General features: G+C 43.4%; 1 protein-coding gene across 2 annotated transcripts in view; it reads left to right on the top strand.

Annotated features, from left to right (window-relative positions):
* PDPK1 (3-phosphoinositide dependent protein kinase 1) overlaps positions 1-13,170 on the top strand; it is a 116,242-nt gene that overhangs the window by 98,287 nt on the left and 4,785 nt on the right. For both annotated transcript variants that reach the window (XM_068244546.1, XM_068244544.1), the window contains exons 11-13: positions 4,563-4,780; positions 6,617-6,674; positions 8,021-8,173. In XM_068244546.1, coding sequence (XP_068100647.1) covers positions 4,563-4,780; positions 6,617-6,674; positions 8,021-8,173 — 429 coding nt within the window. The remainder of the gene's footprint in view (positions 1-4,562; positions 4,781-6,616; positions 6,675-8,020; positions 8,174-13,170) is intronic.

The raw sequence follows: 13,170 nt of genomic DNA, 5'->3' as shown, positions 1-13,170 counted from the left end.
GGCCATGTTCCTGTGTCTCCGAGAACTGAAGTATTTGTCTTTTTATTTGACTAAAACCCTTTTTATAATGATAAGGTCCTAATTTGAGGCACAGTTCACCTGTAAATGTTATCCAACATTTAACCTTCTAGCTATGTGCTCTTTTTAATCAAGGTTGCAAAGGAAAATTGATTCTGAGGTTGGGCTCGGGGTTACTTGAACTTATTACAGTCAATCCATTATCGTTAGGAGATTAAAAAAAGAAATTGTATATGAGCAAACCCGAGTAATGCTAGGTACACACCATACAATTTTCTGTTAGATTCTTCTGTTAGATTTACCTACAACATGGAAAAAAGCTATCTGGCAGGTAAATCTAAGAGAAAATCTAACAGAAAATTGTATGGTGTGTACCTAGCATAAGGCAGGGTTTACACTTACTGTATGCCTTTTTTCGCTTTCATATTTTCGTTCATGTGTGTTTTTTCACGTGCGTGTTTTCGGTGTAGCTAATGAAAGTCTATGAAAATGTGCATGCGATTAGCGAATTTATGCTGCAAGGCGTGTGGGTTTTTTTTTTTTTTTTTTTGTGCATGCAAAAATACAATTTTGCAATATTTAAACAGAAGTGCAATGCTTCATTGACATTGTTTTAACTGAGTTTATTGAGATATTTCTAAAAAAAAAAAACCCTCAAAAAAATATGGAGAAGTCAAACGGCCTCCAAGTATGTTAACAATATATAACTATAACAACAATCATTTTATAGTGCTTTTCTCCCTGGGGACTCAAAGTGCTGTGATTCTGCATTTTGAGGCTCAAAGGCTCGAGAAAAGAGGGGAGTTTTTTCTCTGTTTTTTCCTTTTAAAGCAGTCCAGAGAAGGAGCCTATTGCACCGATTGTTGAAGTCCATTCCATAGAGTAGGGCAGGAATGTCGAGCTCTAGTCCTCAAGGGCCGAGGTCCTCACATATTTTTGGCACAGCTCAAATTAATTGATGGGATTGAATCAGGAAAGGCGTGATTCATCAAATAGATAAAACACATTTTTCAGTCCACCCGAAACATTGGCATAGATATGGCTCTCGAGGACTGGAGTTGAACACTTGTGGAGTAGAAGCTGCATGGGAAAAGGCCCATTGACTGTCACATGTCTCTGACTGGCCAGACTACTTGGTGCCACTCAGTCTGCTTCAGCCCACAGACCATCCAATCTTGTGGATGCAATTGATGTGGGGAAGCAAATGGACTTGGGTAAACAGGCCAGAAGGAAACGCGTGACAAACCCCACTTTACTGCACACAATTTTATAGTAAAAGGCTGCCACCACTTCTTTTTAGTTGGGGAAAAAGGAACCCGCTAGCTAATCTGAGCTAATGCTAGGTACATACAGTGCGTTTTTCCGCTCAATTTCCCGCTCGATTCTCTTATCTCTCTTATCTTTTCTTATCAATTTCCATTCACCTCTATGAAAAATCGACCAGAAAAACGATCAAAAATAAGATCAAACATGATGGAATTTATATATCAAGCCATCTATCGAACACAAAATTGTATGGTGTGTACCTAGCATTAGGGCCCCTTTCCATTGGCAATCGCTAGCGCTTGCAATTAAACAAATCCCAAATTTTTCTTCCGCAATTGTGATCGCGATTTTGCTATGCAATGCATAGCAAAATTGCGGTAAAGATCGCTCCGCAGCACGATTGCTCTTTGGTAAAAATCGAATCGCGGTAGTGGAAAATGCCTACAGTGATTCCTTATCTTTATAGAGTCTGTCATGGTGTGATGCTTCAGTGGCCTTTATGGTATGTGCGGCAAACGCATCGCACGCGATTAAGAAGTGTGAACCCTGCCTAAGTATTATCGTTTATTAAAACGGTAAAGGAATAATTTCTTGTACAGGGAATATTTCAGTATGGATGATAATTTAGTAAGGGGTATCCACAGTTCACTCCTGCATTTTGCTCGCAGCACAGTTTTCTTAATTTAGAACACTGCCTATTCAGCTTCATCACCTGAATAATTAATAATATAGGGGTTACAGCAAGTTTAAAGCAGAACTAAAGTCAAATAAAGAAACAAACTCTAGCTTTTTAAAGTGAAATTATTTTGTGAAAATTGACTGCAAACTTCCAAGTAAGCATATCTGCTGTTATCATTGGCCATGACTCGATGAGTGTCCTTCTAGGATATGCTTGTCCAACTTACTAGTATAACACTATTTACCCCCAGAAAGCAAAAAAGTACTCAAAATAAGTTGTCCCAAATTAAGTTTAGAATTGCAATGCAGTATGTGGAGAAGGCGACTGGGCATGTAGATGTATTCAAATCTAGTCTTTTTTTAATGAAAATCCTCAACGGCACGTAAGGATATAGAGTGGCAGCGTGGGATAGGAAAAGAGAGGTCACAGCCTGGCAGCCATTTTTATGATATCTGCTTCCGCAAATGCCAATAATTTTTCCCGCGACGCAAACACAAAAATGGAAACATGAATTCATGGAAAAATATATCGTCAAACCGTGAGCGACCCATAGGAATGCATTGCACTTGCAGCACACATCATTTGACATACAAGAAAATGTTTGCAATTTGCTCTCGTGTGCACCCAGCCTTAAAGTGTACCTGAGATGAAACGTTAGCCTGTATTTATACGTACCTGTGGCTTTTTCCTGCCCTGTGTGGTCCATGGAGTCCCTCACCCTCCTCCTCCGCCCCTCTGTTCTGCCGCTATTTGGTCCGGTAATCCGGCCAGTCATGCCCCTTCAGTGTATGCTCGACTTGCCGTGTGCACCCCTGTCCCGCTCCGGTGCTTGGGAGCTTTCTGCGCCTGCATTTCTGAGCCACGTATGTGCTGAAGAGCTTGGCTGGCCCAATTCCCGGGCCAGATATAAGCAGAACGGAGGGTCCGAGGAGGACGACGAGGGACTCATTTGTGTGCCAAGTTGTATGGCCCTGCAGCATAATGTTAAAGCTGCAGTGGCCTGAATTGTAAAAAATAGCTTGGTCACTAGAGGGGTGTAAGCCTGTGGTCCTTAAGCTGTTAAAGGACTTACGAGCCAAATTGTTTAAAAAAAAGTTAAGTACCTGTGCCTATTTTGACTCCACGGAGGACGCCATCCGCGCCCTCAGTTTACTTTCGCTGGGTCCCCTCACGGTTATCGCTGGCTCCCGACCCCACCGCCTGGGTCGGGCTCTCTTTCCACCAGTAAGCTTGCCACAGCTGCACAGTACGTATAGACGCGAGTGCGGCTGCGCAGCTCTAGGGCTCCTCCCGCTACGTCCTCGCTACAGGCTGTCTCCTGTGCGTGGATCTGGGGGGAGGCCCTAGAGCTGCACTTGCGTCTATGCGGACTGCGCAGCCGCGGCAAGCTCCGGCGGCCATGTTACTGGTGGAAAGAGAGCCCGACCCAGGCGGTGGGGTTGGGAGATGAAAAGGGGGGGGGGGGGGGTTGGGCGATAACAGTAAGGGGACCCGGCGGACGTAAACAGAGGGCGCGGATGGCGTCCTCCATGGGGTCAAAATAGGCACAGGTACTTAACTTTTTTTAAACAATTCGGCTCGTAAGACCTTTAAAGAGGGACTGTAGCCAAGGATTAAACTTCATCCCAATCGGTAGCCGATACCCCTTTTCCTGTAAAAAAAATCTTTACCTTTTCACAGATCATCAGGGGGCTCTGTGTGGCTGATATTGTGATGAAACACCTCCCACAGAGTGATGTCAGCACCTAGGTACTGACATCACACTGTGGGAGCCTTCTTGCATTGTGGGAATTAACATCTGTTTCCAACCGCCAAAAAAACTGCATCTCCTTCCACAGACATCACCTGCCAGCAGTAAAAATGTTGCCATGTGATAAATTTCAGAATGTAAATCAGGAACAGGAAAGATTTTACAATGGGCAATCACTGACTAAATGATTTATAAATATTGTAAAAATTAAGCACTTTCTTTCTTTCATTACATTATTTTCACTGCAGTTCCACTTTACATTTATTTTCTTATTTCTGGCCATCTTTGCCAGTTAGTGACCCACTGCTATTTTATGGGCTGCCACCAAGGGAGGTACAGATATTGCTCCTGTACTGGGCCCAGGGTGTTCACAGGACCACCCCTGAAGCCAACTTTGTATGGAGCCCAACAACATATTTTTTTTAGTAAAGCCCAAAACTTTATTAAATATTAACAATTCTATACAGCTAATTAACCCCACTTACCTTTTGAAACTATATTGGGCAGAATACCCATTTGTATTGTGATTTTGTATTGCTTATATTGCTTTTGGCCAGAAACCCACTAGGAGCAATTGCTAATTGCTAGTGATTTGAAAAAGCTCTTGCTAATGCAATGCTATGGGGGAATTTTATAAAATCACATCGCTCAACTGGGATCACACCCATAGCATTATATTAGCAAGAGTTTTCAAATCGCAAAGTGCTCAGAGAATCGCTCCTAGTGGGTTTCTGGCCTTCATGTTGTTTTTCTGTTAGAAAACCCTATTGTGATGTCCATTTGTGAGTACCAACCAGCAGATGTTTTACATAAACTTACTAATTAATGTATGCTGTTACTCTTTTTCAGTACGATGACCTGTTGAGTCAGTTTGGAGGAATGCAAGTAGCCTTGTCTGCGTCACCTCAAACGCTGCAAACGCCAGAGCCGGTCCCGACGCGGAGGTCCGGCAGTAACATAGAACAGTACATCCATGACATTGATAACAATTCGTTTGAGCTCGATTTACAGTTCTCTGAGGAGGAAAAGCGACTACTGCTAGAAAAACAAATTGGAGGAAACCAGTGGTAAGGGCACACACTTCTATTTCTTAAGAGGATCAATCACTTTGGCCTCAATTCACTAAGCTTTATCAAATACTTTATTGAATGTTTGATAATTTACTTCATGGGTAAAATCTAATTTTGAATTCACTAAGGTGTTATAGATTTATTGAACGTTTTATCGATAAAACATTCGATAAATCTATAACTCCTTAGTGAATTCAAAATTATATTTTACTCACGCGGTAAATTATCAAAAGTTCGATAAAGTGTTCGATAAAGCTTAGTGAATTGAGGCCTTAATGTCTCTTTAAAGTGTGCCAATTCCATTTCCAAGTTCTGAAGCCATTTTGTTTCAGCATTTGCAGGTTAATTAACTTGCCTGCAGAAATGCAAGAAAGATTCTTACTTCTGTTTGAAGTTAATACAATGGAACAATTAGGGCAAGTATGTTAGCAGGCAAACAGACTGGAGGGATCAGGACTTGATCCCTTGGGTGACAGTTCGGGGCTGCGTGCCCTACAGACATGCTGCAAGGCTGAAGGACAGGATAAGAAGTTCTGTTGTAAGGGAGGGATGACACAGTGGCTTCCGGTGTGTGGGTTAAGGAGGAGAACGTATGTGCCAGCCTTGCTTTGTTAACTCTTAAAGGAGCGTTATCGCAAAAATTGTCAAATTTCAAATACATGTGTACACATACTTACAAGAACTAAATTTCTCCTTGATTAAAATGCCCTAGAAATTACTTTTCTCCCATGTTCCTGTTGCTTACAGTAAGCAGTAAAAATCTGAAAGGTTTTGGACTAGTCCATTTCCTCATGGAGGGTTCACAATATCTCAATTCCTTACAAAAGCAAGCCCTTAGAATAATCTATACAAAGATGTTGGCAAGCCTGCACACTATTTTGGCAGATGTACTGAGCAACTGCTGGTTCAGTAAGTGCTTTTGAAAATAAAGAAAACCCTCAGAATCCCCTATGAGGAGATGGACTAGTTCAAAACCCGTCAGATTCTTACTGCTTACTGTAAGTGACAGAAACATAGAACAGTAGTTTATGGTGCATTTTAACCAGTTGAGGACCACAGGTGTACACCCCCTAGTGACCAGGCGATTTTTTACAATTCAGCACACTGCAGCTTTAACAGTATATTGCTCGGTCATACAACTTACCACCCAAATTAATCTTACCTCCTTTTCTTGTCACTAAGAGGGCTTTCTTTTGGTGATCTCTGATTGCTGCTGCGATGGTAGTTTTTTTTTTTTTTTTTTTTTTTTTTTTTTTAATTTAAAAAAAGAACCTTTTTTTTTTTTATTGTTGTAGTTCCCCCTCCCGCACAGATTCGGATGGAAATGCTGTCCGAATCGCTAACACAAGTGATTCGGCCGGCGGTGCCATTGTTGTCTATGGCAGAGTTTCCCTGCGCGATTTGCCCGCGGGGAAACTCTGCGGATTTGGAGCGAAAACTACTCCAGTGGAACCGAGCCCTTACTGTGTCATTACTGGGTGATCCATACTTTATAGTGTGCATAAAAAAAGTACTGATTTCATGGGTGGAACAAAAATCTGGATCTTCATAGCTGGATACAGAATTTTTTATTTTTATAAAATGCACCCCACTGTGCTACTATTGAGAAAGTTCTGCACTAGCCGATAACTCCTACCAACCCTGGGCAGTTTTCCATTTGTAGAAGAACTGGGCAGATCTTCACTGCACCAGTGTGTGTCATTAGAGCTGAGAATCATGACGGTACTTATGTTTCTGCCATACGCATGGTTCCGCACATCTACATGAATGCATGTGTGTTTTTATCAGTTTTAACTAAGCTTTTTGCTTATTTTTATTTTATTTTTTTTGCAGGCATCAGTTTGTAGAAAATAACTTAATTCTAAAAATGGGTCCAGTAGATAAAAGAAAGGTAAGTGTTACTTATTTTTAGTAATTTATTTCACAGCACAATACTAAAGTAGTAGACTCATACATAAAGTTAATGGGAACCGACGTTTAAAAAAAGCCAGATACTTACCTAAGAAGAGGGAAGACTCTGGGTCCTATAGAGCCTTCCCTCCTCTCCCGGTCGCCCGCATTGTAGTGCTGGCTCCCCCATAGCAGCAGTTGACCAATTTGGTCAAATGCTGCTGTCTCCGCCGTCAAAAGGAGTCTCCGCCAAGTGCTCCTGAAGACGGGCTGCTCCATATTGCGCACGCGTCAGCGCAAGGACTCTGCTCCCGAAGACTTCCAAAGTCCCCTGCAGCGGGGAATTTAAACGAAAGAGCTGCCGCCTGAACGAGCGCACCGGGAGAGGAGAGGGATGGCGCTATAGGAAGCAGAGCCTTCCCTCTCCTTAGGTAAGCATCTGGTTTTTTTTTTGTTTTTTTTTAACAAAGATCCCATTAGCTTTAAAGCTAACCCCAGGTAAAAAAAAATGATATCTGATCCTGAGAGGTTTGCCAAATTGGGTAGTGTTAATTACTGCCGCTCCTGCGTCCCACAATTGTAGAGTTTCTGTTGTGTTGCGATGTATGTGTGTATGACCACCAAAGTTACAAAGCAGAGACTAAAAGCAAACCTAAAGCGAAACTTATCTTATGAGACAATGAATGTGTAGTACAGCTATGACATAGAACATTACTAGCAAATAAGAGTCTTGTATTGTTTTCCAGTACGGGAAGAGTTAAAAAAAAAAACTACAGTTATCTATGCAAAAGAGCTTTTATGAGCTATTGGACCAGTGATGGCTAACCTTGGCACTCCAGCTGTGATGGAACTACAAGTCCCATGAGGCATTGCAATACTCTGACAGCTCTAAGCATAACTCAGGGAGGCAGAGGCATGATGGGATTTGTAGTGTTGTCACAGCCGGAATGCCAAGGTTAGCCATCACTGCATTAGACCCACTGGGTCAAATACAGTCCTGTTTTCTGAAGCACTTAAACAGCCAAGAAAAATTGAGAGACAGCTTGAGATAAGGTTTTACTGCAGGAAAGTTCAAATGGTCATTATTTCTGCTTTGTTTTATAGCATAAAAGACAGTGTCGGGTTTTGAAACTGCAACTGAAACATTCCTATACAATATTTTGTATTTACTTGATGTTAGGTGGGTGTAACAAACATTTTTAGTTCACTAGAGAAAATTCACAGGAATTTTAATGTTATCTTTTGAGACATTGAATCCTTGTAGTTTGGATGAAAAGCTCAGAAAGTGGAAATGTTTTCTTGTGTTTTGGGATTAGTAAATGCAGATCATCTTGTATATTTCCGCAGGGGCTGTTTGCACGACGGCGTCAGCTGCTCTTAACAGAAGGTCCACACCTCTATTATGTGGATCCAGTAAACAAAGTCCTTAAAGGGGAGATCCCATGGTCCCAGGAGCTGCGCCCCGAAGCCAAGAATTTTAAGACTTTTTTTGTTCATACAGTAAGTAAAGTTTGGATATACAATGCAGAAAATGGTTCATGATTGCATTTAGCATCAAACTCAAAAGCCTAATACACATTTTCAGTTATGATTGGCCAATCACTGACCAATTCTACCACCTCCATGTAGTATGAGGGTTTACCTACTCAGTCTGCTCACAGTATTCACTATCTGTTGACTCTCATACTACGTGAAGGTGGTTTAAATTGGTCAGTGATTGAAAGTGTGTGCCAGGCTTTAAAGTGGACCTCCAGACTGATGTACAAAAACCTGCAGCCTTGTTTTATTTTAGCTGTGGTGTGATGTCCCACCAAGCCGTTCTCAAGCTATTTACTGCAGTAAATAGCTTAGCGGTTTTCTTCGGGGAGGCGGGGCCAGGTGCTTGGAGTGGAGTAATGCTGAGTCTTCAGGATGGCTTTGTGGGATATCACACCCCAGGTAAATATAACTTTTTTTTTTTTTTTTTTTTTTTTTTTTTTTTTACAGCAAGGCTGCAGGTTTTTGTACACCTGTCTGGAGGTCCTCTTTAACCTCCTGAGCGGTATGCCTGACACTGCCGGGCATGCCACTCGCTAGCCTCAGGAGTCCCCCAAGATAAATCTATTAGATTTAATGGCTGCACAAGGTTTAGCTAGCACTTGGCTAGCTAGTATAGGTGGCCAGCACCCCCCGATCCAGCCACTTCAACATTACCCAGCCTGGTTCCAGCGATCGCTGCAGCCTCCCCGGACAGCTCCGGTCTTCTCTATGGGGAGGATAATGACTGCGCATGTCGTCATGTGCGATCCTCCCCAAAGAGAAAAGAGGAGCTGTCCGGGGAGGATGCGGCGATCCCTGGAATCAGGCTGGGTAATCTATAAGCGGCTGTATGGGGGGATTATGGGCGAATCGGGGGGGGTGCTGGCCACCTATACTAGCTAGCCCAGTGCTAGCTAAACCTTGTGCAGCCATTAAATCTAAAAGATTTATCCTGGGGTACTCTGAGGCTAGCAAAACCTCCTGAGCGGCGTATCGCTCAGGATGTTAAGCTTGCATACACACGTCAGATAAAAATATTTGCAAACCGGGGGAATCAGTCCTCATAGGTTTGTGAGGAAGGTTTAAATGGTGGAACTTTCTAATGATGCTATACACATGTAATCGATTAGTTCAAGCAAAAGCTTTTCACTGTTTTCGAAGTCTAGGTATTTATTTGTCACGCATGCGCTGTGCACACAAATGTTAAGAAATATCTGCTGATCTCGTACACTCCTTGTTGAACAAGCGATCGGCCACGGAACAGATTTGCTTGGATGGATTTGAAAGATTGAGATACAAATATCTTTTGTCAACATCTTTGGGGGTTCTTTTCTAAAGACTTTTATCTCGTGTGTACGCAGCTTTCTGCAATGGACCTCTGCTGTGTAGTTGTCAATTTTTGTTACTTTTATGTAGTTTGAAATTGAACCAAGAAGACGAAGTCGCTGAAGACTAAAACACACCTTCAATTTTAATTGGCCAACCACTGACCAGCTTTACCACCGCCATGTAGTATAGGAGTTTAGCTACACAATCTGTTCATAGTATCCAAAATCTGATGACCCTCATACTACATGTAGGTTGTAAAATTGGCAAATCAAGATTGAAGGTGTGAACCAGGCGTAAGATTTTGATTGGTCCAATTGCAGGCTACATAATTTGCATAAAATCAAAAAATTGCATCAAACTAAAATAATTATCATCTCATTGACCAGCTCTACTGCTAGGCCAAAATAACCAATTAGCTGGATTTTTATCCTCCTTTCGCTTTGTCCTGCTCCATTGCAGGCTTGTATCTGGTTGCTACAGGTGAAAGATTTATCAAAGCCAGTGGAAGGAAAACTGAGGGTGAATAGGTGCGAAGGTGAATCAGTTGCTCAGTGACTAATCAGAATGCTTGTTTTGGCCATGGGCTCAAGTTTAGCTTGCATTGGTTTTCAGAAGTCTTTCACACTGCTTACTAAGGGCTCTTTCACGCTAGGAGCTGATCCGTGCGTTTTGACGGATTGCTCCTAGGAGGCGTTTTGAAAGGTAACATGAAACTGTATTTGACTTTCATGTTAACTTTCACATTAGACAAAGCAATCCAGAACGTTGCGTTGTAATGCGTCTGGGAGCTTCATAACGTCCAGCGCAATTTATTTTTCAGGAGTAACTACCTTGATCAGATCATTAGGATCAGCACTGGGTTATTAAGCCTTTAAGGGCTGGTTCAGACGGACGTTTGGGGGCGTTGCGGCGGCTGCGCGGTCAGGCTTTCAGTAGCCTTCGCGTCGCGTTCCGATGCGGTCGCGTTTTTTCTTCCCCTAGGGGGACATTAGCCGTCGCGGTTGGCCGCCCCCTGGAAGCTACATGTCGCTTCCAGGGGCAGCTCGAACAATAGTGAAAATCGGGTCCCGAACGCCGCGATTGTGCAAACGCGTGCAAAAGCTTGGTGTAAACGTTTACCGCGACGTTCCGAAAGCTTGCGGTAAACGCTCCGCAAGTGTCCGTCTGAACCAGCCCTTACACACACTCAATAAATGTCTCCTGAAGCATTGCATTGCATAATAGTTCAGGTTTAGTAGAAGGCCTGTTTCCACAAGAATATTACATTTCACATGTTATAGTATGTACATTTTTGCATGTGTTTTGCATAATTGACAATCCTTATTACATGGGAAACGGATGCGTGCTGCCAATATCTACATCAAACTGTCCGTTTTTTTTTTTCCTGTTTTTTGTTTTTCTCGTATCACTACGGACCACAAAAGACACATTCAATGGAAACTATTGCATTAAAATTCCATTGCTTTAGGTACTAATGGGAAGTTTCGCAATGCAAATTCACACTCTGTGAAAATGGGCCCAAATTGATTACTGTGAGTAACCATACACAGCCCAGTTACTCTCAGGTGGTGTAACACAGTCTGATTGGTTATCTCAAGGCATCATTGAGGTATGAAAGCTAATTAGATGAGGTAAAAACTAGCTGGACTTGCCATCCTGCAGTAAAAGTAGTAGACATATTTGTATGTGGAGACTGTTGGAATCACACTGAGGCCAGGGACCCACTAGCAGTGGTTTTCTAAGCACCAGTGATTTGTAGAGATGGGAAGTTCGGATCTTTTCAATGATTCGGATGATTCGAATCGGATCATTGAAAAGATCTGGATCTTTGATCCAAATCTCGGATCATTTTACTAGGGAAGCATTCGGGGGTGAAATGACTAGCAGGACAGGACTTTTCCTGCGGTGGACAGAGAAGGAGAGGGGGGTGGACACACAGAGAAGGGGAGATGGTGGGCAGGGAGTGAACAGAGAAGGGAGGAGAGACGAGCAGAGGGCAGAGATGTTTTTTTGCACACAATACCCACATGCTGCAATCATATGCTTTACATATATTTCACCTACATGTTCATCTGTATACACTTTGAATGCAAACGTCGCACAGTGAAAGAAAGCATTCCCAGAAGTGAAGTGCAGCTGTTTAGAGCAGTGCAGGAGGATCATATTGCCCTGCAATCACAGTGCCCCTGTCATTCTTGCCCAGCACGCTGTTTGCAAAGTTTCTGAGTTGTGCTTCTGAGACAAAAGTTTCCCATTTGTTCACAACTACGGAACAGACAGCCTAAAATGAACAGCACATTATAGCCAGTATGTGTGCTCTACACCTATCTGGCAGTGGCACCCATGTCACCTCTCTCTCATCTACCTGTCCCTGCAAGGCTGGCTCCCCTCCAACTGAGCGATCCATCTCTAGTCTTCTTCCAGGACCCCGCTGCCCTCTGAGAGGAGGGGGGCGGGCCGCTCCTGGCCCCGCCCCCTTTGTGATCCGAATCACTCATTTTGATGATTCGGATGATTCGACTCGCAAGAGATTTGGATCAAAGATCCGAATCGTTCGTGATCCGGACAACACTAGTGATTTGAAAAGCTCTTGCTAATGTAACCCCGAGGTGGGGTTCTGACAATGAAATCCGCATACAGAGACTGGGTCTGCCTATACAGCCCAGCCTCTGTTGCTATCCAGATCCCCCCCTAAGCCTCCCCTGCGCTCTGCGATCACCCACAAATCACAGCCGCGCTGTGCAGGCTGGGTTTACCTCTGTATTGTCAGTTTCGGCTCTCCCCCCGCCTCCTGCATAGCTCCAGTGCCCGCCCCTCGTCCCTTCCCCCCAATCAGCAGGGAGGGAAGGGATGCTGCCGGGGACCGAAGCTATGCAGGAGGCGGGGGGAGCAGCAGACTGACAGTACAGAGGTAAACACGGCCCGCTGTGACACGAGTGTCGTCAGCGCGGCTGTGATTTATGAGTGAGAGCAGGGGGGCTTAGGGGGGATCTGGATAGCAACAGAGGCTGGGCTGTATAGGCAGACCCAGTCTCTGTATGCGGATTTCATTGTCAGAACCCCACCTCGGGTTCACTTACAAAAAATAAAATCGCTTTATTCAAGTGGGATCACACCCTTAGCATTACATTAGCAAGAGATTTTCAAATCACAAGCGCTTAGAAAAGCATTGCTAGTTGGTTCCAGGCCTTACCGATTCTAAAAGTGATATTCCACTCTAAGCGGCAATGTCTCTCTGTGGGATCCCCGTAGTGTAGCTAAATATAGAAAAATTACCCTTCTGCTGCTCTTCCAACAAATCCCTCCTCTAGTGGAATTTGTACGGCCCCTAAGGGGCCATTTTTCTGCATGCAGATTTGCATAGACAATACAATCGGATAGGGACTGTTTCCACTTCTCAGGATTTCTGAGCGTTTTTCTGTGCAGAAAAAATCTGCACGGCAGAGCCATCCGAATTCGCATACCGCTATGCGATTCGCATACAATGAATTTAATAGGAAATTCGCATGTGGTTTTGGTATCCGAATTCGCATACGATTTCGCATAGAAACAATGGAAAAGCACACAGGCACTGCCATGGTTAAATTCGCATGCACAGTCATCCATGCGAAATCGTATGAAAATTCGTATCCACATGCAAAATTTTCCCG

The sequence above is a fragment of the Hyperolius riggenbachi genome, chromosome 7 (assembly GCF_040937935.1).
Source record: "Hyperolius riggenbachi isolate aHypRig1 chromosome 7, aHypRig1.pri, whole genome shotgun sequence".
NCBI classification, from domain to species: domain Eukaryota; kingdom Metazoa; phylum Chordata; class Amphibia; order Anura; family Hyperoliidae; genus Hyperolius; species Hyperolius riggenbachi.
This window is presented reverse-complemented; position numbering and strand designations above follow the sequence as displayed.